The sequence below is a fragment of the Pezoporus flaviventris genome, unplaced genomic scaffold, assembly GCF_033815535.1.
Source record: "Pezoporus flaviventris isolate CSIRO_AGI_PZ_B2104156 unplaced genomic scaffold, CSIRO_AGI_Pfla_v1 ptg000097l, whole genome shotgun sequence".
Taxonomy (NCBI): domain Eukaryota; kingdom Metazoa; phylum Chordata; class Aves; order Psittaciformes; family Psittacidae; genus Pezoporus; species Pezoporus flaviventris.
Window position 1 is genome coordinate 3688991 of NW_026892645.1, and position 26366 is coordinate 3715356.

The following is a 26366-nucleotide window of genomic DNA, read 5'->3' on the forward strand; positions in this document are numbered from 1 at the left end:
GGAGATGGGTTTATTCGAAGAAAGCTTTGTAATAATTTTGACCTGCAATTTATTTATTGGCCTCTGAATGCAGTAGTCTATGCAGATGCTCTCGTCTATTATGAGTGGGGGCAGGTGCACAGCATGTTGAAAGACAGCTAATTACGATTTGCTGAAAGATATGCTAAAACTGTGGTCTTATAACAAAGCCAAGTTCATTGTTAAACAATGTTTTAGTGTCTGTTTATGTGATTTGTCTAAATCATCGAGATACTGAAATGAGCGTTGTAGTTATAAGCAGATTAAAATCAGTAGCACACATGCTTTTTATGAACTTATAGCGCGCTATTGTCACCGAGGATGCTGGATTTTAAATACTGTGCAGACCCAAATGCCCATAAGGCATTAGTGAACAATAGTGGACCATGGCAATACTTCTCCAAGGCAGAACCTTCCCTCCAAGCAGGTTATTGATGGGGGTTTGGTGCTGGTCAGCGTGCTGCCGCGCCAGGGCCCTCGCACATCCGCTGCCATTAGCGCGCTGGTAGCTCGCTGGAAGTGATGTATTGTTGTGTTCTTTCCCGTCCGCTCTGCACCTTAATTCCACGATGCATTGAAAGGTCAGTGAGCTAAACAGTAATAAACTCATAGGTTGATATACTGAGGAATAAAAAAGGAAACAATAGCCACTGAGTGCGAGCTTATATGTCAAAAAATACATATATTATCGCTGTATTCAAACGACGAGTAATTTATAAAGGCAGGTGCTGGGAGGTGTGGATGTGTTGCCAGTGGATAGCGAGTGTTCCTCCCTGCTGAGGAGCCCAGGAGATGCTCTCCTCTTATCAGAGAACAGTAAAAGCTCTCGACCTACAGCCGAGGCAGCCTCTGCAACTTGCCAAAGAGCTGATGTTTCACTGATTGCAGAGGAGTTCATCAGTTTTACTGTCCCCTGCCCCCAGGGACACAAGACCCTATTAGTTGTGCCTATCTGCTCCGTATAGTTCATAAGGAAAGATCTGAATTAACACACAGCTTAATTCTTGTTAGAATCAGTTAATCAACTTGTGGCTTTGCCATTCAAATGAATGATGCGTCTCACTCAGGGGCAAAACAAATGTTATATCCACACACACACACTTCGTCATTCCTTTGTCTGTGGGTTGTCTGCAGGCTCACGCGCTCCGAACTGGAGCCTCTGGATGTGGGATTGTTCCTTAATATTGAGATGAACACAATATGCCAACCCCTCTGTCACCAGCTCCAGAGATATATGTTGAGGTTGTGTGTGAGCCACCTTAGTGGCTTCATCATTGTCCTTATTCACTGAGTTTCTTCCTCTTGTACTTCAGGGCCTCTCGCCAGCTCCTTCAGTCTCCGGTGCAGACACCAGCTTTTGCATTTAAACCTTGGGGAATGCTTGCTGTCCTCGGTCAGATTTATGCAAGGAAGGTTGGGGATTTGGTTATTAATTGAAGCCTGGATGGGTAGTGTCGTTTTGGACAAAGCCCCTTAATCTTTGGCCTGTTTGTGGAAGTAAATGATGCAGAAACCGCAGCAACTGTACCAAATTATTCTACTGCAGATTTCGGCCTGGCATCTCTCAGCATCAGGGGAGCAGAGTGGGATTGCTGCTGTGAGACAGGGAGAGTGGATGAGTTTCATAGCAGAGATGCAGCTGGGGAAAAACAGCTGGAATAGAGCACCGGAAACATGAATTGAGAAGTGGTCCAGAAGCAAAAAGGAGAAACAACAGAAGTCATTCATGAGAAGGAAATGGGCACTGGAGTGGATTAAAAGCAGAATGTTGTTACACACACTGACACCAGAATAGAGGAGGAGTAAGATAAACAGGAGGAGCTGATCACCAAAACAACGCAGAAAAAGCCGTCCCTGTGTTAGCAGCCCTGCAGTGAGTCCAGAGGGAAGGAGGGGACAAGGGATGGACCGTTCCCGATGGAGCCATGCTGGCTTTGCCACAACGGGGGTGTGTGCAGGGTTCCCTTGGCTGGGAATCATCTCCCTTCCTGCCATGGGGACCCCTGAGCGTGGCATCACCCTCCCTGGCCAGAGCTGTGCCAGCCAGGGGATGTTCTGGGACCATGCATGGTGTTGTCAAACCGTGCTCATCTGTGGACCTCTGAGCAGGCAACAGAAATAATTTAAAGAGCTGATGAGACATTTTTATTATTCCCATGAAATGATATGGAATTATAGTTTTAAATGGAGGGGACAGGTTTAAAACGTATATTTTAGAGCCAAATTAATGCTGTGCTTGCTGGAAGGTTGGCCTGTCAGGGGGTCACCTCCTGCTGTGCGTGGGGTTTAGGACATGGAGGGTGGGATCTGTTTGTATGGAGCGGCTGCTGTTCCCGGCTGGCATTGGCAGCAGCATCGCTGGTGCTCAGCTGTGTGTATGGCAGCTGTGGCTGGTGCTGCCACGTCTGGTGCAGCCCGTTTGGAGGAGAGATGGGCACACACAGGGCAGACTCTATCCAGAGCATGAATACCTGCTCCTAAACAGATTTAAAGAGGTTAATTGGGTTGGGATGTGCATGGTTGAGGTACACTTCTAATGGGAACGTTGAATCAAGAAGCAACGGCTCTAGTGATTCTTGTGCTACTGTAATTAGTTTTAAACTTTCTTTTTGGCACTGTTGGAAGCAGCTTGGCACCGTGCCTGCGTGACCTGATTAAACTTACAAATTGTCAGCCTTGATCTATAGGATGCGGAAAAGGTTGCTGACGGAGCATCGCTTCGGAAATTCTCCACTTAAAACAAAAATGAGATCTAAAATATTCCCAACAATACAATGCAGAAGTGCTGTTGATTTTACACACACACTCAGTATCCCAGTGTCGCGATAGCAGCCATATCCCCACGTGCTGCATGGCAAGGAGGAGTTTCAATCCTTCTTTATCCTCACTTTTGAGCAGCCACCAGAACCTCTACACCCTGTTCCCACTGCGGCCATTCGCGAGGCGATGGTCCCAGTTCTGTCTCCACCATTTCCCTCCTCCAGTGTGGAATTTCAGCTCCATGTGTGTGGAGCTGGAGTCCACGGGCATGCATGAAGTGTCTGCATCCATGGGATTTGTGCTTATGGGATCTACAGCATCTCCCTGTTTATTGCCTGAAGTCTCCTGTAGTTGAGGAGCAAGTGACAGTTTTTTCCCCAGGCATTTTGGACCTCATAGGAGGGATGGAGTCCAGTGGTACAAGTCTCCATAAGGCTAACGTGGTGCTTAGATCCATTTGAAAGGAAATGAGAAGCAAATCAATTGCTTCCAAATAAATAATGCACATACTTTTACCACACTTGCATCAAACCGATATAATGTATAGGATAATGAGCGTGCATGAATGAATGTGCATAGATGTAGATGTCTTGGAAAAGAAATGGAAGATGTACGTCTCTGTCCTCATGTGAATACTCTCTGTACTCATGTGAACACTCCTTTATTCTTACAGTGAAGCATTTAAAACTCATGCAGGGTCCTTTAAAAGCTGCAGGAAGATGTTCCTGCTCTGTGTTAGAACCAAGTGTCCTATGACGCTGCCATCACCCCATGGCAACTGCCTGGGCAGTCCCGATGCAGGGTGACCATCTGGGTACACCACAGGGATGGAGGCAGGGCCGTGTCAGGGCTGGTCCCCATGGCCCTATGGGGCAGGAGGGCTCCTCTCAGGCGTGCAGCGAGCGGGCAGCGGCCGGGCAGATGTGAGAAATACTGACTGTGTTTTCTCTTGTTCTCTCTTTTCTGCCCAAGGTTTGAGCATCCGAGGAGCCCAGGAGGAAGACCCTCCCGATCCCCAGCTAATGAGACTAGACAATATGCTTCTGGCAGAAGGAGTCTCAGGTCCGGAGAAAGGTGGGGGATCGGCGGCAGCAGCTGCAGCCGCAGCAGCCTCTGGAGGGTCTTCAGATAACTCTATTGAACACTCAGATTACAGAGCCAAATTGACCCAGATCAGACAAATCTATCACACAGAGCTGGAGAAATATGAACAGGTCAGACATCAGCCTCTCAGTTGTACATGTACCTGCCGCTGCTCTCCTCCACACCTCTGCTTGCGAGCACCCGCCGCTGCCCCGCTCCACACCACATCCCTGTTCCCTTTCCCTATCCCTTTCCCCCCTAAAGAGCCATGCTCAGAGTCCACTGGGCTTTGAGGAGCCTCTCACTGGACCAGGATGCATGTCTTGCATGTCTGAGTGTTTTCTGTTGTCTGTAACTGCATAAAGCAACACCCAAGCCCGTGTTTCTCCCCTTTGAGAGGGAGAGAGGAGGAGAGTGTCTGTCACTCGGTGCTGCTTCTGTGCCTCGTGATGAAGTGTTGCAAGGCTGGGGAGTGCAGGAGGGAGGGCGAGGGGCAGTGCTGGTGATCTCAGCCCATGGGCTCCTAAGCAGATTGCAGGGGAGCGGGCAGTGAGGTGCTGGCACAGTGCTCGGCCCAGTCTTTGGGAGGTGCTGCTATAGATAGGGAACAGGGAGGTCCAGTTCAGGTGGACACCGGCACTTGGTGTCTTTGTTTGGAGTGAAGAGTGCTGCAGAGACTCATGGGCATACATTCACTGCTGGCACCTGGTGACCTGCCACATTTGCCACGCTGGTGGTACCAGGAATGTTTGCCATGTGCTGCTGGATGCAGTGTGGCTCCTGCCCATAGGATGCAGGCTGCACTGTGCCAGTTTCCCTGTAATCCATGGGAGAGAGTGTTCTGCCTCTGCTCTTTTCTGGTTTTGCAATGAACAGCAGCATTAAAGGAGACGGGAGGGAAGAAAGACACGGGACCCCTGGCCCTTGCAAGCCTCAACCGATGTCTTCATTTTCCCTTCCCAGAGGTGTCTTAATAAAGCTTGTAAACCCTGAGCCTAATCTGCTCAGCGAACCTCATCAGATGGTGGTTTCCTGAGCTAAGCCGGGGGATGTCCTGTGCTTGCCCCCAGCCCTTCACAGCGAAGTGTTGGGCTGTGCAGACCAAAACCACAGAAGAGAGACAGAGACAGTGATAAAACCACTTGAAAACACAAGGGTGAGGAGAGGAGTGCACCGAGATGCCCGGCTCCTTCCCAGCCCTGTGCTCTGCCTCTGCATCCTTCCCCTTCTGCATCCCCAGCGGGTAGCGGGGCCTGGCTGCCTCAGTAACTCCTTATTTTAGAGTTTCCCTTTTTTCTGGTGATTACCCTCTGGAAGGTCCCTGGCTACTTTGCTTAGGTTTTTTATACCACCAGAAACAAAGGCATGGTGGGTGCCAGGCCATACTGACACAGCTGAGTGGTGCTCACCGAGCATACGCAGTGGATGGAAGTGATGGGGTGCTGGGGAGTGGATATGGGGCACTGGTGGAGTGTGGAGGATTGAGGCGATGGCACCCACTGGTACAGTCCATGCAGCATCCTGCTGTGGATGCTGACAGGATTGTGGCTTGAGTGGCATAGGGCTGGCATGGGGCTGACGTGGTTTGGGTGATGGTGGCACAGTGTAGTTTGGGTGATGGTGACGTGCCATGGTTCAGGGGCTCGTGGTGTGGTGTGATCCAGGTGCCGGGGCACTGCCTTATCCATGCTGCCTCTTTCACAGTGTTGTTCAAGTAGTGAACAAATAACAGCAAATACAGACAGGGTCTTTGTGCAAATCTCCTTTTCTCCCTCACACAAATCCCCCATCCCGCACCTTCCAAGGAGCCTGAATATCCTGCATGGCCCCTTGGGAGTTGTGCTGCAGGGCCCCAGTGTGCAGCCCGTAGCGCTGGGATGGGGATTAATGAGCACCATCCAGCAGGAGCGTGTCTTATAAAGCCACAGGGACACGGGCTTCAGGTAGATCTGGGGCCAAAGCAACTGCAGGTTGGTGCTTGCAGCTGTTTCCTGGCAAGTGTCCTTTGCCTCTAATAAGTTTAATGATGTGGGGGAAGCAGGAGCATTTTTAGCCCTGTAGCTCCATTTACAAAGGTTTCAGTTGAAATGTCACAGCCATCCGTCCACACCACGGGAAACTTTGGAGGATGCTCAAGTGCTGCTGCTAAGAAGGAGGGAGAAGTGGAGCTGATAAGAAACATGTACAATTCCCTGTTGATCCTGACACCCAGCCACATCTGCTCTACAGAAACATGATCATTTCCCTGGCGTGGCAGCAAACTGTCTCCTGCCGGTTTGTCTTAACACAGCCAAGAGGCAGCCAGGACTTTGCATATTTGCCTCCAGAGATGGCAGGTTCTGGAGAGGTGGGTGCCCTCCTGCAGCTCAGCCCCACGCAGGGACACCTGCCTTGTGCTGGAGCAGCTCCTGCCACCTCTCCTGTGGTCCCACTGCAGCAGGAACCAGAGCAGCTTCCTGGAGATGCTTTGCCGTGGAGTTTGATCCTGATATTTGTTGCCAGTTAAGGGAATGCACTCAGGGTGAAAAAAAGAGAGCAAGAGAAATGGAAAGTGTGTCACGCCATCACACAGCTCTCCCCTCGCCGTGCGCCGCGAGAAATGGCCGTACACAGGCAGCTCCTTCCATAATTTACAGCTGCTATAATAGAGATGACATATTGAAAGCTATCTTCTATAATTACACTGAAATACATTTTTTGCTGTAGGCAAAAGTACTGGAAGGGTCCCAGGTCTCCCGGAGCAGCTGGGAACCTGCTTCTTGAGTTCACAAATGTCTTCTGAATTCACCCCAAATTGGGGTGAAGTGTGGCTGCTCAGAAGCCACCACCAGCCCCACAGAGACTGTTTTGGGCCATTTCCTCTCTTTTTCATGCACTTGTCTGAGGAGTCTTGATGAAGCATTAAGGCTTAGCAGGAGCATCCCCGCTCCTAGAAGGTTTCTGAGCAGGTTAACAAGGCCATCACTTATAACCTGACATTATTAATAATGTCTCGGGCGCCAAGCAGAGGTCTGAAAAATAGAACTGAAAAAGGGATCAAGTAGCTCGGACGCTATAAATAAACAAGAGAAAACAAGACAAAGCATCAGAGTCTTCTGAGCTTGCTTCCACTCTGCTGCACTGAAGTGACTGCAGATGGGAGTGGGAGGTGCTGGTGAAGATACCTTAAACCCAGGCTCTCTAAGTAGCTGTAACCAAGGGAAGTCTCATCAAGCAATTCAAGTAAATTCAGGGAAAGATTTTTGCTTCTTGAAGGCAAGAAACTAATTTTAGCTTTGAAGCATCTAATTTTGGGTACTATATTCATGGGAAAATATTTCTTCTAGAAAAGACGTATCTGAAAGTATTTTTAATACAACAGTTGCCGTTTTTATTGTACTTTAAAAATGAACTCCCTGGATCTTCAAATAAGGGGCCACGTGGCAAGCTGTGTGCCTGAGATGTTCTTTGGATTCAGGTGTATTTTTGGGATGGTCAGATCTGCTCTCCTATCTCAGTGAGGGAGTTGCTGTGTTTCTGTGCCTACATCACCTTACCTCTGTGCATCATTTACCAGTGGGCCAGAGCTGGTGCTTTGGCTACTGGTCAGATGGCTGAACCCAAGCTTTTGCGTGTTAAGGTTGTCCAGGCATCTTGGTAGATGACATGCAGGAAGGATGCGGTCCCAGTGCCACGATGCCAGCAGGAGCAGGCACTGGTACCCAGCTGCTCCAGTGGTGGCTGGTCACCTCTGTGAGCTTTGCTGCCCGGGGTGTCCAAATGGAAAGAGAGAAAATATGCAGATAGGAAGCAGGGATGAAATGTGTCGAACTCCTTAACCTGGAGCTCAGAACGGCTTGGGGAAGTTGTGGAGCAGTGATTGATGTGGAGGGGTGATGAGCTGGCAAAGGGTGCCTGCACCAAGGCTCACCGAGCCTCACCAGAGCGCTGCCTCCAAACGGGTGCTGCAAGGATGTAAATTAGCCTGTAATTTACTTTCAGTAGTGTAAAGAAAAAAAACCACTTTGCCTGAAGTGTATGCATCTTTCTTAAGGGTGTACCCAGATTTTAATTATCTAAATGTAAATACTTAACGAATTTTACTTAGAGTAATGAGCTAAAGTGCACACTACATAAATGAGATGTTCTAATTAATCATGTATGAACTACTGGTTTAAAGAAAAGCTATGTGAATTCTGCGAATGTTGGGCTATTGCCAAATTGCTAATCAGCATTTGCATTCATAGATGGCTTCACTTAATAAGTTGCGAGACGTTCAGCAAATGTTATAGGAAATTATGAGTTTTTAGATGCATAAACTTTTCACTTTTAACTCTTTCCCTCACACCATCTATTGAAACACAGGAGAATCCCCCAAAATGGAGTTGTCAGACAAATTATGCAGATGTTTTTCACCCTGGCTGTAGAGAGAAAAGGGGAACTAGAGTCAAACAGATATTTAATGTATGGGGCCTGGGTGAGATTCTTCTTCCATGTGATGTACTGGTTGCTGAGCATCATACTCATCGCCCTTTGCATTAGATGCATGAGAGTGAAATCATGTGGCTTTGGACATGACCGCAGCCCAGTGCTGTGTTAGGATGGCTGGTCCTTGCACAGCCAGTGCACAGCCTTGCACACATCCACCTTCATCTGATGAGGGTCCTGGGAGTCCAGAGCAGTTTGCCTTGGCTGCCGGCAGACCCCAGCCCCTCTCCTCTTTGTGATAGGGGTAGGTTTGTGCCCAAAACGTGTTCTAGTACCAGGCCAGCCCCAGGAAGGGATGAGCCCCATGACCACGACACAGCTCTGCCCAGCAGACAGCAGCCCTGCGGTTGGTTTTGAGAACCATAAGCGAGACATAAATCAGCAGAGTTGGTGGCAGCTCCCAGCCTGCGTGGGGGAAGCCGGGATGCCAGCGTGGCAGCCGTGTGGCCATGGGGAGGCTTGGATCCAGGGGTGTCTGTTGATGATGCAGCTTGGACAAGTTTATATCATTGTGTCCATTCACCTGTGTAGTCTGGGACTGATAATTGATAGCTCCTCCTTGTGCTTTCCCTCCTTCAGTGCCTCCTTCAGGCTCAGGCACGGCTTTGCTGAACCCCACCTCTAAGGGGACACACATGGAATGATCCTCACTGGCTGTGGGATGTTAACCCTGCCTGTTCCCTGCCTGGGCTCAGTGGGTTACAGCCCTTCCCAGGTTTTGCTCACTTGGCTGCTCAGTGTGTGCTGGTCCCCACTCACATCCTCCTCCTGCCGCAGTCATTGCACGCATGGATCCCAACCTCTCCTCTCCACCATCCCAACCTCTCCTCTCCTCTCCCCATGTCTGGGAACATGGGGATATTGAAAGGAAAAAGCATGGAAAGAGCTGTGCTGTCGTTTCTCAGCTCCCCTGGCTGCTGCAGGACAGTCCTGGGTATCATTAACAGTGTGTGTGAGCTGCTCCTCTAGCTGTGCACAGGCAGAGGGGACAGGGCTACATGAGGGTCCCCCAACCCCTTCCCCATCACTGCCTTCCCCCCAACAGCCAGGTCTGAGTTTGTGTCCTTGTGGGATGGCACAGAACAATTTCTAAACCTCTCCTTCCTTTGCAGGCATGTAATGAATTTACCACACATGTGATGAACCTTCTCAGAGAACAGAGCCGGACACGTCCCATTTCTCCCAAGGAGATTGAAAGGATGGTGGGCATCATTCATCGAAAATTCAGCTCCATCCAGATGCAACTCAAACAAAGTACTTGTGAAGCAGTAATGATTTTAAGATCAAGGTTCCTCGATGCCAGGTAAGGCAGAAGCGAGTGCCTCTGGCTCTTTCTGGGGGGCAGTTGTGTCCCCTCATGGGCAGGGACCTGCTGGAAAAGGCTGCTCTGGCCCAGCAAACACTCAGGGCCCTTGTCCTTCACCCAGCAGCTGCAGTGAGAGGGAGGGTTTCTGCACAGGGCTTTCATAACCAGCAGTGTCTTTTCTACATATTGTAGTGCAAAGACTGGGCTTGTTTACCCGATGCTTGTTTGCCCTGCTCATCTGGGGGTCACATCAGATTTGAGCACAGGGCTCTTTTGTCACCCCAGCAGTTCTTTCCCTGGCTGCCGGTGCCGCTGTCTGGCAGCATAAGGCCAGCCTTGCAAAACACTGACCCCATAATGGAAGAGCCAAGTTCTCTGGGAGGGATGTGCCCATGAGCTGTGGCTGATGCTGGGTCAGCAGCTGCACACGCCTGAGGTAAGAGGGACAATGATGCTTCCGAAAGCCAGATCTGCTGGCCCAGCTCCCAACAAGCTGTTGCCTGACTGGGGCACCGGAGAAGGCAGCACCCTTGGACACCCTGTGCTGCTACACAGCACACCAGCCTCCAAAACAGGCTGCGAGGAAGCAGGCAGAAGGGGATTAGGAGGGGATCTATGGGCACAGAAGCATTGATTTGGAAGCCCTGATGAGGTGGGATACGGATCCCCATCCCCATGCCTTCCATAGGGCTTCCCTGGCAGCTGGCAGAGCCCGGCAGAGCAGGCGCTGAGCCCGGTGGAGCAGGGAGGAGCAGCAGGCACCATGCAGAGCCGCCCTTCAGCAGCTCGCTCCTGCTTCACACCTGAAAGCTGCAAGGAGCTAAACAAGAGCAAAATAATTTTATTAACAAGGAGGTCACTGGCAGGTGTGGCAAATTAGGGTAATTACAAACAGTTGGAGGAAACGTCTATGGAGAGCTCCAGTAACTGCGAAAGGTAAAGCTTGCAGATGCACATTTTAAAGTGATTTCTTTAAAAAGGAGGAAGGTAAATAAGGCAAAATGAGCGGAAGCACAGTAATGAGATAAACATAGCTCTAGGGAGAGAGTCTGCCTGCTCCAGGATACAGTGTAGTTAGCAGCATCGTGATCCTGCTGGAAGAGAGCGCTGGGGATTGCGCTCGGCTGCCTGCTGGCCTCCGGCGCAGGCAGTTTGATTGCAACCAGCCCTGAGGGGAAGGGAGCTCTGAAGGAAATGTTTAACCAGTGATTTCGAGGGGGTGTTCTGGGGAGAAGGAGAGCAGCCGATGTCGGCTCGGAGGGAAAACACCGCAGCTGCACCGATGCCACTATGGTACCCTGGTTGGTGAAGGTGCAGCATCGGCTGCCTGCATGCCAAGGGATGTGCTGTGCCCCTCATTACCTGTCCTTGGCAGCGTCATGAGAGCTTGGGCCCTGCTCAGCCCTCGGCAGGAGGGTGCACAGATGGGTCTCCCTCACAAAGCCCTGAAAGCCACTTGTTCACAGAAGCCAATTAGCTCAGTGAATGCTACATGAGGACACGGTGGCAGTGAGGCCACCCAGTCCTTTTCCACTGTGCTCACCCAGAATCCCCAGCTGACCTGCTGCTAATGGGAAGAGGTTCTGTAGGCTGCTGTCAGCATGGAGCTTAACAGTGGAGGTTCAGGTGGGGCTGTGGAGGTGCTGCAGGTGGGCAGCCCAGCTCAGCACCCTGCCTCGCCTCTTGCTTCATCGTGTTTCCTGCCACAGCACTCAAATGTGGGGTGGAGCCCACATGGAGCTGAATGGCATGAACCAGAAGCAGCGTCCAGACCCTTGAAGGGCTGGCCCAAAGGGATTGAGGGTACTGTGGCAGTGCTGTTGTGTTGCTGTGTGCTGCGGCATGGGCATGTGAAGGGCGCTTCCACTCAGCTGACCCTGCCAGAGACCTGCTTGTGTCTGGAAGAACAGCCATGGTTTGCTTTTCTCATTTCAGAAGGAAAAGGCGTAACTTCAGTAAACAAGCCACGGAAATCTTGAATGAGTATTTCTACTCCCACCTCAGTAACCCCTACCCCAGTGAAGAAGCCAAAGAAGAGCTGGCAAAGAAATGCAGCATCACGGTATCGCAGGTAAGCAAGTCCCAGCCCCTGTGCTCTGCATCCCAGGCAGTGCTTTGACCTCCTGGCTCCTCTTGCAAAGCTGCCGCCCCCCCCTCCAGGCTTTGGGATGTGCTTCCAGCAGAGGTGTGCCATATGAAGCAGGTCCCTCCCTGATGCACTGTTGTAATCCCTTAAAATTTGTGCTGTTGACCATGATAAAGTTCAGCTGGGTGGTGGAATGTGACTGAGCTCTGCAGGAAAGGCAGCGTGCCTGCAGGTGGCTGGGGTTGTGCTGGGGTACAAAGATAGAATTGAAAGGGCAGTAAGGTTAGCACCCTACTTTAGGTCAGCTGTCTCTGCACAGTCAGAAAGATTCTTGCTGAGCCTTATTGTCTGTTATGAATTCATTACAACTTCCCATTATTTCAGGGGAAGGCCAGTTTATTGACAAACATATAATCTATCTCTATAGATCAGAATTTCTTTGATTGCTGAAAGTCAGGCAGAATTTCAGCCTCTCAGTACACTGAAGTGACACCAGTGGTTTCTCTAGCAAAAATGTATTGGGCGGATTTCCTCCTTTTATCACATACAACAGATGTTACTGTGAAGTTAATGTGAGAAAACCAGTGTCTCCCTAATCGGAATGTGCACTGTCGTTGGCTACAGCTGCCAAAGTACCTTTGCAGCTCTGGACTGGGGTCTTGCAGTGATGTTCAGGCCCATGACAGTGCTCCACTGAGCTTTCATTCACTTTCAGTCACCAGATAGTTTGAAAAACAGAACAGCATTTTGGTTTTTTTGTGGCCTATACATTTGATAGAAACCCATAGCAAATCCAGCTCATACAGGAAGGGTTGCACTTGGGTAGCAGAGAAAGATCACCAGTTCTCACAAGTTCTCCCAGCACCCCATTGCCCATTGCTAGGGCTGGAGTGCCATCTCCTCCCAGCTCCATCAGCTCCACTTATCAATATTTCAGGTCCTTTAGAGGAACAATGCCTGCGGCAAATGTGTTAACTATTAATGGCTGCAGGCTGCAGTATTGGCATTATTAGCAATGCAACCTTTAGCTTTATAATTAAGACCTGCATGAAAAATTCAGGCATTTTATTGAAGACTTCTGAGTGAAAGGCTGCCCAGCCCCCTGAAATTTGATGTAACTTATTTGACTTTGGATGCACCCTCAGTACAAACCCTGGCAAAACTACCCTCTGACATGAGGGCCCAGCAACACGTGTGCCTCACTCTCTACTTGCTCATTGCTTGGTATGCAGCATGTACCATGCTCCAGGTAGGGTGGAAGCCCCTGTGCCAGTGCCAGCTGAAGGTAAGGGATAGAGATCACTTCTCCCAGTCCATTTACAAGTGGCTGTGGTGATGAGCAGGATATTTTAGGATGAAATTCAGCACCAAACTCATTCCCAGCTGCTGTGGATGCCTGGGACCAGCCAAACAGCCCAAGAGCACACACAGGTTCCTGGCACCTTTATCTGCAGCCCTACATCATGTTGCTGGTTCCAGTCCTCTTGGCATGAGATGGTTTATAGCAGTTCCTCCAGTAAGTGGTGTCCAAAAATTTCACCCAGCAGACGGTGAATTGTGGCTGGCAGAGAAGGAGTTAGTGATGCCACAGAGTGGACAGATAAAAAGCTAGATCTAGATAAGGCTGAAGTGACTGAAGGAAATGAGATGGAACATTTGAGAAGCCATAACTGATTGCTTCTAGCACTAATAGATCTGATTTCTTTCTTAATTGGTTGTTTGATAAGATTTAATGTATATGTTGTAAATGAAATAAAAGGCAGGCAGATGGTCCAAAAATGTAGCAGTAGCAGTAAGCCTGTGACATGAATATAGGTTTGTCTCTTTAATATTTGATATAAGCATGAATTAGTTGTTTCTTGAATCCATTAGGAAGTCTGTGTGAGCAGTGGGAGTAGCTGCATTGTGTCCCCTGTAGCATCCCAGGCTTTTCAGGGTGATATTTTCCAGGCTGGAGCACGGGCAGCACTGGGCACAGAGTCTGGGCTCTATCTGCCAGAGGTGCAGGTCTAGGGCCATGGCTGGTGCTTTGCTCTGCAAGGTACTATAAAAGGCTGGGAAAACCTCTGGGTGATGGGAAAGCCTGAACACGGGGCAATACATCATCTGATGGGAGAGGAGCATGTATGTGAGAGAGGGAGTGCCTGTGATCAGCTGGTTGCTTAAGTTCCTGATAGATCTGCTGTCACAGCTAGAAAATGTGAACACTGTGGATATCCTAATCTTTGATTTTCAAAGGCATTTCCAAAGGCTGCACAGTGGGACTGCAGGGTTGGTATTTACGAGGTCAAACTGGGCTGGAGTTGTCTTTCTTTGTACTGAAAAATGTATGTATTTTTTGAGGCCATGTAGCAGAAAAGCTCTGAGCAAGCACTGTAAAATAGCGCAGTGCACACTGCTGTAGTGGTTGGCAGCAGAAGTCAGAGGATGCAATCCAGAAATCAGGGGTGAATTGAGCAGTCTTTTCAAATACTGGCAGGAGTAGCATCGCATGGGATAAGCAATGGCATCCAAGCGAGTGACTGAGCTACACCTCACCCTGGGCTTCCAGGAAAATTCCCTGAGCACACGTATTTCCAGGCTTGACCAGGAGTCCTTCAGCTATCCCCTGCTTACCTCCCATGCTACAAATGCCCTGGAGGTACAAAAAGAGCTGGAAAATGGGAGGGGGGGAAAACCCCATAAAGTTAACAGATGGTTTTCCAAGCTCCTGGAGGTTAGAGCTGGTGTTTGATGAAGGGGCTTTGTCCTTCTCCTGGCTGAGCCAGGCTTCCCTGGTAGCCTCTCCTAGCGATGATCCAAGGTGTTTCTTCCTTCTACTGTCAGTGCCTTGTAAATGCTGGGGGCAGATTCATGGCAGAACATTTTCTCCGTCTAACACTTAATTAGTGAGGTTTTGGGTTGTCCTCCCCCCAGATGAAGCAGCTCACTGGAAATCTTGCTGCCATAGCACTTTACCGAGCTGCGAAGAAAATTGTCTCCTAGAATCATTTTGTTGCAGATGGGAGATAGATGGTTTCAGTTTTGATATCGGTGTTTAAAATAATATGTAGAGAAGGTTTTTCAAGAAAAACATAAAGACAAACTATTTGTTAGGATGAGCACCTCGCACAATTGCATTTTTAAGAGTATAGAAAAGGTAATTCTAGGAGAAAAAAAAATGTCCTTACTGGAGAACATCGTCGGCTGTAATTTAGAGCTACCCGATCAGCACGTGTTGGAGGGAGATAAACTGTATCATCTGTTCTCCCCTTACCATGGCTGCAAGGCTGATGTTTTATACTTTTGCAGATGAGCCTCTTTCAGGGTGTCATGAACAACTATCAGTCTATCATATGGGCTATAGAGAGGGCATAGTCGTTGCTGAAAGCATGTCAGTGGATTACAGCAATAAAATTTTTCACTGCTTCAAACAAAAGAAGGATGTGGTTGACAAGGGAATATATTTACTGCTCTTTTAAATAAAGAATGCAGGAGCTGGTTTTCAACACCCCTCCTGCCCCTGCTACTTCGGAGTCTGGGTCTGTTTCTGTAAGCAGCCCGAAAGGGAGAGCTGTGGATATATAGGCTCTTAGCCCTTGACTTCATATGGGAAGCAAAGTTAAAAGAGATGTAAGTTTACTTAAATAGTTTCTAGAGGTAAAATTCTTGGGTTTAGCTCATGAACCATGATAGTGGCACATGGGTTTTCAAAATCTTCTATTTTGTGCCATTTGATTACGTGTGGAACAGAAACTGTGCTACAGATGCTTGGAAACACAATGGAAAAATGTCCATGTGATCCATGAATGTGTAATCCACTAATTTCAGCAGTGATGCTCTCATGTCAGCTGCATCTTCTGCAGAACGAGCACTGATTTATCCCATGAAAGCAGACACAAGGCAGGCCTGCCCCATCCCAAATCCCACATTAGGCATCTTGATGATTTCAGTAATAATTTATTGTCTTTTTATTTAACATTGCAATTAACATGATAAATAAGAGCAACAGTATTGTTTGAAATGTAATATACAATTAAGCCAATTAATTAATTGGCCTTCAATGATCAGGAGGAGAAAGATGTTGGTTGTTTTTTTCATGTGAAGAGATAGTTTGTTTTAATGAAAAATGTGTTGTGAAGCAGCTTGCAATGGAGACAACTTTCATTTTTAGGGTAAGCACAGGCTGGGTGAGGAGCCAGGGAGGCTCTTCCCAGTCCTGATGCTGCCTGGGAGCAGCCCAGCACCAGCATCCCGGTCCTGGTTAAGGTGAGGTGTGCTCTGGGCAGGCAGGGGAAGCTGCAAGCAGCCAGCACAGCCCCACAGGAAGAATTCCACAGTGGCAAATCCAGCCTAAATCCTGCTCAGCACTGCTTGAGCAGTGACCTGCTCCCATCCTGGACACATCCAGCTGCCCATGTCGGCCATGCACGCCTGGCTGCTGCCAGAGCCCTGCACATCCCCGGGCCATGGCACGCTCTGCTGCAGCCTCTCACTGATGTGAGCAAAGTGTCCTTTGGCCGGGGGGGTGAAGGGACCCGGGATGTGACTGCAGAACCCTGGAGGGTGCTGTGGTTCCCGGGATGCTGTGCTCTGCCCCTGCACAGGGTGCACGCTTTGGTCTCACAAATAGTTTAACATTTGTGGGTATTCATTTAGATGTGGTGTGCGGGTTAAACATAACGTACGATCGGTGCTCCTCTCATTGCTTCCAATTAAACCTTGCTTGTTAGTTTAACCTCTAGGTAATCCCATCAAACAATTGATGTCAAGGAAACACTGCCCACAGTGGCTCTGGATGAGTGGCCATTAATTTTAATTGCCTTGATATTAAAGATTAAGAAGTATTGGGACTAGCAGAATGGAAACGATCTGATGTCAAGCAAATCCACTCATTGAGGCTTCCCCAGGCTGCTGGTGATATTAAAATTTTACTGTGAGAATTAAATAAACCTTTATTAGTGATGGCTGTTGTTTGATTGGTCCAGGGGCGTGCATAAACAGAAGGGTCTGCACACATCCATGGACAATACAGTTGATGCACAGAGATTCCTCAATTATGAAACTGTTAATAAAGCATAATCTGATTGTCCACAATAATTATTTGCTAGGTTTCATTAATGTATTATTGCTTCTTTGACTGACAAGGTAATATTAAGTGCAATATATAGAATTCGGTGGAGTGTTACCTAGGGAATAGAATGTATAAGGTACCTTGCGTATTACTGTTAAAAGCTAGAGGCTTTTCATTAATTGTGTTTAAACAAAAGCTGTGCTACATAAAATACAGCAGGATTTGTATCCTGCCTGCAGCGGGGTGCCTCGCCAGGCACTGTGGTGGAGCATGGGATGGGAGAGGTGCTGCAGAGCTGCCATGGCTCCTGGGGGAGCACAGGACCCCAACCCTGGCCTCACACCGCGCCCAGGGGCTGGTGATTACCACTTGTGTTATTGCTGGTCCCCTTCCCTTTACCTCTGTGTTGTTGCAGATGCTTTCTTGTCTCATTAGCCATGCCTGTCATCCATGTTATAAACTGGGTTTGCTATTTAGGAGCTCTGTTACAGCAGCTGAAGCTAAACAAAGGCAGTGAGAGAGATTGTACCAACTTTTCTGAGAGGCTCCAGCCGTGACCTCTGAGTGGGTGAATAGCTGGTGCCCCGTGAGCCATCTTGGCTTCAGTACAGTATCTTCAAAGGGAGATGACAAAGTGGCTTTTCAGCCATTATTGATTTATATGATTCCTTTCATTTTCAGCTGACCGAACACGGTTCTGTGAGTGGGCTGCCAAGGTTGTTCCAGCCCAAAAATAAAGAACAATTGCTCTCACTACCTGCTCACCCTCACTCAACCGGACCTTGGTCCCCCTTGAGCAGTTTTTGGGGTCTTGCACTGTTTTTGTTGACAAATGGCTCATAGTAGCAGGAGACAATGCTGCACTAAATGCTACAGCAAGCTCCAGGATATGTGTCATCATCAAAGAGTCACCCCTCATGCATCAGTTTGCCAACAGAGAAGCAGAGCCAGATCACACTCATATCCATAGTAATATTAAACTGCTCCTTGGTTACTGCTTACTTAACCAGAGTACTCAGCAGATACGGTTTGGGGGCTGGGACATGTGTACTTGCTAGACCAAACCTGACATCTCAAAGGGATCAAGCTTTGCCAGGTCAAGCACTTTGTGTCCTTCACCCTTCCCATTTCTCTCCAATGCAGGTGTCCAACTGGTTTGGCAATAAGAGAATCAGGTACAAGAAGAACATCGGGAAGTTCCAGGAAGAAGCCAATCTCTACGCGGCAAAGACGGCTGTGACCGCAGCACACGCCGTGGCCGCCGCGGTCCAGAACAACCAGACAAACTCCCCCACCACACCAAACTCTGGTACGTACCCGGCTTGTGCATTAAAGCATCCTGAAGGGCAGTCCCTAAAGGATGGTGCCCCAGGGAGTGTGGTCGGGCTGCAGCTCCTTAGCAGACCTACTTGTGGTACCAAGCCCATGGATCTCCAGGCTGGACCATTACAAGGGCTGAATGCTGCTGTAGGTGGTCTCAGTGGCTTTAGTGGTGAAGCTCCTGCAGCCTCACAAGGGAGCAGAGCAGGGCCCACATAATTCCTGCAATGGTAATGTCTGCTTGGCTCAGGCTTCTGGCAGCTTCTTTGTTTCTATAGATATTTTAAGCTTTTTCTCATTCAATGAAAGTAATATCAAATGAGGCAGAGCTCCAAAGTCTGATTTTGTAAGAACCATTAAATTTATTGTCAAGATAAGAACAAAACAGAGGAATATTTTAGCGTGCATTAATTAGAATTAAAACTCCAGGTTGCCTGAAATGGAGTTGATATTTTATATATATAGAAATCGAACAATGCAGCTTTTATTTTGGAGTTGCTCCACCACATGTTCTTCTGCAGTGTTTAAAAATTGCCTCGCTGGTGTGTTGCTGACATTGTGCAAATCTAAGCTTTAAATTAGGAGGGGGAACGTGTAAAGAGGAAGTCACTTTTTTTGGGCTCCAGAGGCAGAGGTTTCCACGCAACACAGATGTGTTTGACACTATTTACAGTGAACTTTTCCTGCGACTCAGTTGCAGACAACTTCTAAAGAGTATAAAGATCCATGGGGAAAAAAAAACCCTTTTAAACGAAAGTAAGGAAAAGGTTCCTCCTGTGATGGTAATAAATCGGCTAATTAGAGCTTGCCATTTCCTTGTGAAGGAGACATGAAGCACAGACCCAAAAGGAGTTTTTCTCCGAGTGTTTGGTGATAGCGTCTCACGATGGAGCAATCCACTGGAGGAAAGCTCTCAACATGAAAACCTGTTGTTGTACAGGCTGCTCTTCCAGAGGGAAAAGCTGACCTGGGTTGCACGGGGCCTCCAGCTTACCCAGCTCCCGGGTGGCAGCCGGTGCTCGCCCTGCACCGGGGCCAGCAGCTTTCCCTCTGCTGTGCGCTGCCTTTCCTTCTCCTCTCCTGTCTTCTTCTCCTTCCCCTGCCCTCAGGTCTCTGGGGTTATATATTTGCAGCTCTCTGTTATTCAGCTACCTAACTCTTTCCTTTCCAGGTTCTTCTGGTTCTTTTAACCTCCCAAATTCTGGGGACATGTTCATGAACATGCAGAGTCTGAATGGGGATTCTTACCAGGGGTCCCAAGTCGGAGCCAATGTGCAGTCACAGGTAGGAGAAATGCCCCAAAGTAGGGCCTTTCTAGCAGGGTAGGGTTTGGGCTAAAAATTCCACCTTACTCTGGCTCTATTAAATGGTCTGTGCCTCGCTGCAGAGTGGAGGCTGCTTATTTCTGAATGTGACCTGCTCTTACCCCGGCACTGAATTTCACAAATATCAAGGAAAGAGTGATTTTTTTCTGATTGAAATTTTAAGCTTTGTGAATGCATTCGGCTCTGGCTTGAGCTCATGGAATGGGATTGGGTGCGTCTGACTTCCATGGACACTGTAAATCCAGTGAATTTCCTTTCTTTTTTCCTTTTTTTTTTTCCTCCCTTTTTTTCTTTTTTTCCTTTTTAAAAAACCATCTTTCTTTCATTGATTGGACAAACCTTTATTTATTTATTTGCTTATTTAAATGTCAGAACACATCTAACTGAGCTGTTCAAATACAACTCATTCTCAGTCACTTTTCCAGTCCTTTTAGACAGGGCTAACTCCATGTTTTACATGCAGTACATAATCTCTTCCCATACATGCAAGCACATACAGACATATCAATATGCACAGCACTTTGCTGCAGACACTTAAGAAGGACCTACAGGACGCAGAGCTGTGAGGAAGTTGTTGTTTGGCTGGTGTGAGGAGCAAGATGTATGGGTTTTAAGATGCAAGGATTTGTTGAAATTCTGCCAGTCATCCTTGATTGATAAATTTGCCTTTCATAGAAGATGCTAAACCCTTTTGGCTCACATAATTCAAAATGTTGCCTATTGTAAGTGATGATGTTTTAATAGATTTGGAATGATGAATTTTGTTTCCCCTTACTTTAAGGTGGATACCCTGCGTCATGTTATCAATCAGACGGGAGGATACAATGATGGCTTGGGAGGAAATTCACTGTACAGTCCACATAATTTAAATGTGAGTACCCAGGGGAACAATAGTTTGGAGAGCCATAAGCACAGTGTCAGGTAAATGCAGTCATTAATACATGTATTAATTACTCTTGTAATAGTGTTTTTAATACTGCATCTTTGAGGATGAGCCACGGAATAGCCCTTGGTACAGCTGTAAGTCTTGATAACACGAAAAGAGAGAAATTCCTGGAGCTGTGACTATAAGTAATTGGAATTTTTATGATTTTCAGCCTTATGAGTTAAAAAGTAATAGCCTTGGAGAGAAGGCTCCTGTTCTTCACCGTGAGATGGCCAGATAACTCTGTACTCATGTTTGTTATTGCCTGCAATCACACACCAGCACTGTGCTTTTGATACACTTTTAGCTCTTTCAAGGGTGCACGTTTTTCCTGTGTTTGAGAAGCACTTTTGGCCTTGTTACTCCGAATGGGAGAGAGTAGTAAGTGTGGCAAACAGATGCTAGTAAATTGAGGGATTAGGGGCTTGATGGTGATAGGTGCTAAATGTCCTACCTCTCGCTGTAAGCGATGGGATCTGACAGTGCTCAGACCCTCGCAGGCTGGACCCTGTGGCCTGCACACGAGGCGCCAGGATAAATAAAGGCAGAGATCCATTCTTCTGTCGGCATGAAAGCCTGGGATGCAATACCACCCACGGCAGCAGCCTCTGTGGCTGGGGCTCCACGGCGGATCCTCTTCATCCTTCATTTCCAGCTCGTTTCTCTCATTTATAACTTCAACAATTAACGCCTTATGGGGGTTTTTTAATGTTTCATATTTGCCTGAGAGGTGACTTTCATTTGTTTTCCTTCATACTCATGGACTCCAGCGTTACCGCAGAGAATTCCCGTCTAGTGACTGTCACCCCCATGCCAGGGACAGTCCCTGTGTCTCACAACCCGCTGTGGGTTGAGGTGTGGGTGCTGAGCGTCATGGGGAGCCCCCAGACAGGGAAAACGGGGACACCCAGTGTGAGACACTGCAGCCACAGGGAGTGGGAGGTTTTTCCCCCTTTTTGGGTTTCCACTTGCCATAAGAGTAAATATTAATGATTTAAAATGTGATTGAAGATGTTCAATTGTAAAGGGAGAAAAGTACCATTAAATACTCAAATCTTTTACATTTGAAATGTCAAATCTTTCTTTTTGGGTTTATAAATAACTCATAATAACCCACAACAAACCATATAAAAAGCCTTTTAGTTGCATTTCTCCTTTTTCATTTAAGTGTTTTGAAATGCTTCAGAGAATTTGCGATATCCTTATCAACATGATAAAATATGAAACTGTGATTGCCTGCAGCATTTTACAGACATGAATTCCATCTTCACTGATGAGGCCTGATAAGGCGCTGTTGTATAATACAGTGCATAATCTCAAACCACCAGAGTAAGGATTAATTTATTTGAAAAAAAGAATGCTTGCTGACAACCTCTCCTCCAGCTGCCAAGCTGAGTAAAAATATTGTACATTTGTTGTTTATAAATTTGGATAAAAGAGGAATGATGTTTACTTCAGATGGAATATCTTCAGACTCCTATCTGCACAAGAGTTTTTCTTTCTCTAAGTACATTCTCATATCTTTAAAATACAAAAAAGCAATGGTGCCTCTGCATTTGGAGTAGGATTTCGTGCGTTTTCGGTCTGCATCTGCACACTTGAGTGTTTTAAAGCGGGTGGTGAGGTTTCAGCCTTGATGTGATTGCAGGTTGGGTGCTGCTGTTGATTTTACTGAAGAGAAGCCAAACCTTTGCATTTGTCAGGATAAGAGCTCCTCTGTTTGCTGATTTTCATCTGCAAAGGAGATAATTATTGCTGAGCCTTCTTTCTCCTCCTGGTGAAGCCAGGAAGCGGTTTCTTTTGTCATGAGAGACGCACGATGATCTTAAATCCAACCAGGTTGGGTGCGGGGGTTTGAGGGTTGACACCAGGCAGGCGTGAGGTCCCACACGCTGCCATCGCTCCCTCTGCCCCTTGCTCCGGGGAGAGCACAGCGTTCCCACAGCCCACGGATGGGTTTGGTAACGCAGCACGTCATGAAGGCATTAGCATAGGCTAACCTTTCCCTGCCGGGAAGCATCCCTGCCAAGGCCGGGGGCGCCGGCAGCGCGGGGCTCTCGCGGGCTCTGCGGAGAAGCCTCCCCGTCACTTCCACTCAGCGTCCCCCAAGTCACGAGCCCCGCGCCTCCCTCTTCTTGACTGACATAAAAATATGGAGCGACAAGCTGTCTGCCACGGCGGCGATCCGATCAGACGTTGATTTCAGCAATCGCCTCCATCGCCCGAGACAGAAGGCAAATCTGTTCCTGAGCGCTGCTCGCGCTGAGGCAGGGCTGGGGCCGGCGGCGTGCGGAGGCACGGAGCGGCGTGCGGAGCACGGGCTGCGGTTAGAGGTAATTGGAAAGCAGACCCCAGCAGACCTTTGCTGCCTCTTTGTGCACCAGGGTCCGCAGGTGGAGGGCTCTGCTAGGCAGGGAAAGGCAGTTCCTAACTTCGGGAAGCAAGGGGGTTAAACACAGATTGCCCCAGCCTTGTCTTCCCAGGGGAAAAGCTGAAGTGTTGGCTGAAGGCATGTTCGTGGTTAAAGCGTGGATGGTCTTTGCAGGAATCCCAGAGTCCTAATTGCAGCCAACATCTGGCTGAACGGCTGCTGGTCTCTCAGCTTTCCTTCCCGCTGCAGGCTCTGCCTTATCCCTCGCCTAACACCAGCCGCTTTTTCCTTACACAAATCCTGCAGCCAGAGGGAGTGTAGGCAAATCTCCTTCCCAGAGCATCTCCTCCCGAAGCGCGGGCTTGCCAGTGTGATATGTTCAGTGTATGGTGCAATTAATATGCGTAATGGTATCAATTGAATTGTTTTTCCCTTTTCAGGCTAATGGAGGCTGGCAGGACGCAACTACTCCATCTTCTGTGACTTCCCCTACAGAAGGGCCGGGAAGTGTGCACTCTGATACCTCTAACTAATCTCCTAGCAACACTTTTTCCCTGAGCTGAGATGCCTTGATTAGCGCATTCAGAGCCACAGGAGAAAAAGGAAAAGAGTTTTTTTTGTAGCCAACCACCTACAGCTTTACTGTAAAACCTTGTCTTATTAGAAAACTTGGTAAATCTGTTTTTTAAAGGTATCATAATCATTTGTATTTATACTTAAAACACACAATGTTAAAAAGCACTTTATCCAATTAGGCCAAGATTTAGCATTGTTTATAGCCCTGTAACTATTTTATCATAATTTATTATCAGCAGTTTTAACAATGTTGGTCTAACAGTTGCCAATTACTTGGCCTTAAGGGTAAAAGTACAGGACAAGCTTAACCTCAATAGCAAGAGCAGACACAAAGAACCGCCTCACCTAAATTTGACTTTGTGCATATTTCCATGGAAAGTCAGAATGAATTGCAGACTTTGATTGTGTTTCATCTTTTCATATCTCTTATAGAGTTGGAATAAAAAAGCGCTGTTCGGTTATTTCGGTTAACAATGGTTGTGTTTAAGAATCCTTATTCGTCACATTTTTGTTGTGATCTGTTGTCTTACAAATTAGATTGGAAACCAGGAGCATCTTTTCTTGCTAAAACTACCCCGGACCCTGAGTCTCCTCCCTGTGTTTCGACACCGGCCATAGGTTGTTCTTAGGAGATGAAGACACTTGCTGCTGATGTCTGTGAAAGCCAAGACCCGGGGTTTTACAGTACGAGCTAGGTGCTGCACACGCCTGCCAAGACTTGGTACCTCTTCTTGGCAGCACACCGCAAGCAAAGGAAAAAGGCAAAGGAAAAAAAGCACCATCATATGGAGTGTTGTACATAGTGTAGCAAAAGAGTATTTATACATCTCACCAATCAAACACAGCTTTATTACCTCATGCGAACTCATACAAACCAATAGACTTTCAACATGTTCTGTAGCTTAGAGTGCTCACTTACTACCTCTGAACGATACTCACGCTGTAGTTTGTCTCTTTCTTATCTTTTTTGCATCTTGTAATTAACTCTTTGTTTCCCCATGAAATGTAATGTACATTGTAATCTTTTAAAAGAATCAGGGTTGCTTGGGCAACTTTTAAAGAAGCGGAAAGTGGGAACATGGGGGTCTTGGGTTTAACACAAACCAGTGCAACTGTTGTAAATACTGAGAAACATTTTGAATGTTCTTCATCTTGTTACTAATCCACACAGAAAACCAACAACTAATTGTAATGCATACAGACTTCAGTATTCAGTACTGTATATTGCCCCCTGTGTAACAGGGGGCCCTTTCTTTCTCTCTTTTGTATTGTATGCGATTCTGAAACTGATTGAGTCATGAAAATAATTTGTGGCAGTGATTCTAATGTATTAAACCGTTTCGTGTTACTTTCTAACTGGATTACACCCTGGATTGAAAAGTCTTCCTCGTGGTAGTTATATGTAGTTTCAAACATGAATAAACTTTTTGCTTTCATGATCAAATGCTGACGTAGTTTCTTCCTGCTCAGTTGAAGTCAGACCTAGGAGCAAGAATTCAAGTGGAGGTGAAGGAAGGGGTCAGTCCGTTAGATGGGTTTAAAAATCATCATCATATTCCCTCTTGATTACCATCTTTATTTACCATTAACTTTGGAACTACAGCCTCGGCTAGCAAGTATAATGTGATTATAACAATATTTTTCTTTATTAAACAAACTTTTTTGGAAGGACGTATATATATAAATGCTAATTTTAAGTCTTTTTAATGAAGTAAAGGTCAATAACAGGTAATAGCCTATTTACCATATCTCAAGGAAATTGACTCACAGGAAATCAAATTAACGTTAATCACTTGCAGCAAATGGTCTTTGATAAATACAACTACTTACTACTGGGTTAGTGGAGCTAGGCAGGAGGAGGCCAGTGCTCACTACTACCAGCCTGTGTGAGGCTGGAGCCGAGGAGCTGCCGTCCCTTTCCATTGAGCTGCTCGAGCCTTTAGGTGTTGGTTTGGTGGCTGAATGACTATTTGCATGATTCAGTTCACTTGTGGGTCAGCTTTTAGCAGCGATTCTTATATCAGGTTATTGTGTAAAACACCTTGGTTTACCCAGGACCACAGGCACTGTCTTCTCCCTCTGCATCCCTCAGGCACCAGGTACTGCTTCTGACACAACTTCTCCATCAGTCTTAGAATTCGACCTTGCCTCTTTCACTACAGGTGGTGCATTTAAATACATAAGTGAGTAACTAGACATGCACTGCAAAGCCTTCTTTATCTGCTAATGGGAGATGGGGCAGATGGGGACTGTGGACTTCCAAAGACTTCTGTGTGCAGCGGACAAAGCGCCGAGCGATTTGTGTTTGCTGATAGAGCTCCCCAAGCCCATACTCCTGGTGTTTATGCTGCAGCTCAATGGAAACAGTATTTTACATGTAAAGTGTGTCAGTGGAGGCGTAGGGAGCGTAATGAACACACAGACGTCCCTCATCTTGATCACATCTCTGCTGGCCACAGGCAAGGACCTGTCACACACTGAGGAGGTTCATAGGAAGGCCATCAACAACCTTTGGGCCGCACTTGCATGCCCCACGCCCGCTGGGCATCATTAGCTTGCTTCTTTACAGCATTAAGGCTTTGGGTCCCTTTGAATTACAAGTGCAATTTGGCTTTTCCTTACATTGGAGAGCAGCCACGTGGTTACATGGCAAATAATAAACATCCTGTCCTTGAGGCTTGATCACACATCAGAAGGGGTTACTGCAAGCACCAGTATTAGGATCATGCTGCTGATGGCTCTGTGCTTCACCCAGCAGCTGCACCCCGAGGGGCCATCGGAGCCTTGTGCAGGAACAGGGACTTGTGCAAGGATCCCTGCTCGTCGCACGCACCCTGGGAAGGGATCTCTGCACCACCATGTTCCCATCCTCATCCCTCCTGCCCCAGCACTGCTCAGTGGTGCCGTCCTGATTCCCTGCACCCGGATTTGAGCTGTTGGTGCATGTGAGGACTGCAGTGGCATGGGAGCAAAGCTACCAGCCCTATGGCTGTGGCTCCCACCAGCCTTGGGAGGTGCCAGCCCAGAGACCCTGCACAGAGCACAGCGGGAAGAGCCAGGGATGCACAGCGGGAAT

At 47.7% G+C, this 26366-nt stretch overlaps 1 protein-coding gene across 7 annotated transcripts in view; it reads left to right on the forward strand.

Annotated features, from left to right (window-relative positions):
* The window catches only part of PBX3 (PBX homeobox 3), a 108627-nt gene extending 83893 nt beyond the window's left edge, over positions 1-24734 (forward strand). For 6 of the 7 annotated variants that reach the window (XM_061476620.1, XM_061476616.1, XM_061476618.1 and 3 more), the window contains 7 exons: positions 3751-3992; positions 9441-9631; positions 11570-11705; positions 17917-18082; positions 19265-19377; positions 20200-20289; positions 23155-24734. In XM_061476620.1, the coding sequence (XP_061332604.1) occupies positions 3751-3992; positions 9441-9631; positions 11570-11705; positions 17917-18082; positions 19265-19377; positions 20200-20289; positions 23155-23247 (1031 nt within the window). In that variant the 3' untranslated portion in view covers positions 23248-24734. The remainder of the gene's footprint in view (positions 1-3750; positions 3993-9440; positions 9632-11569; positions 11706-17916; positions 18083-19264; positions 19378-20199; positions 20290-23154) is intronic. The other variant, XM_061476622.1, reaches the window with a different exon arrangement.
* Positions 24735-26366: the final 1632 nt, after the last annotated feature.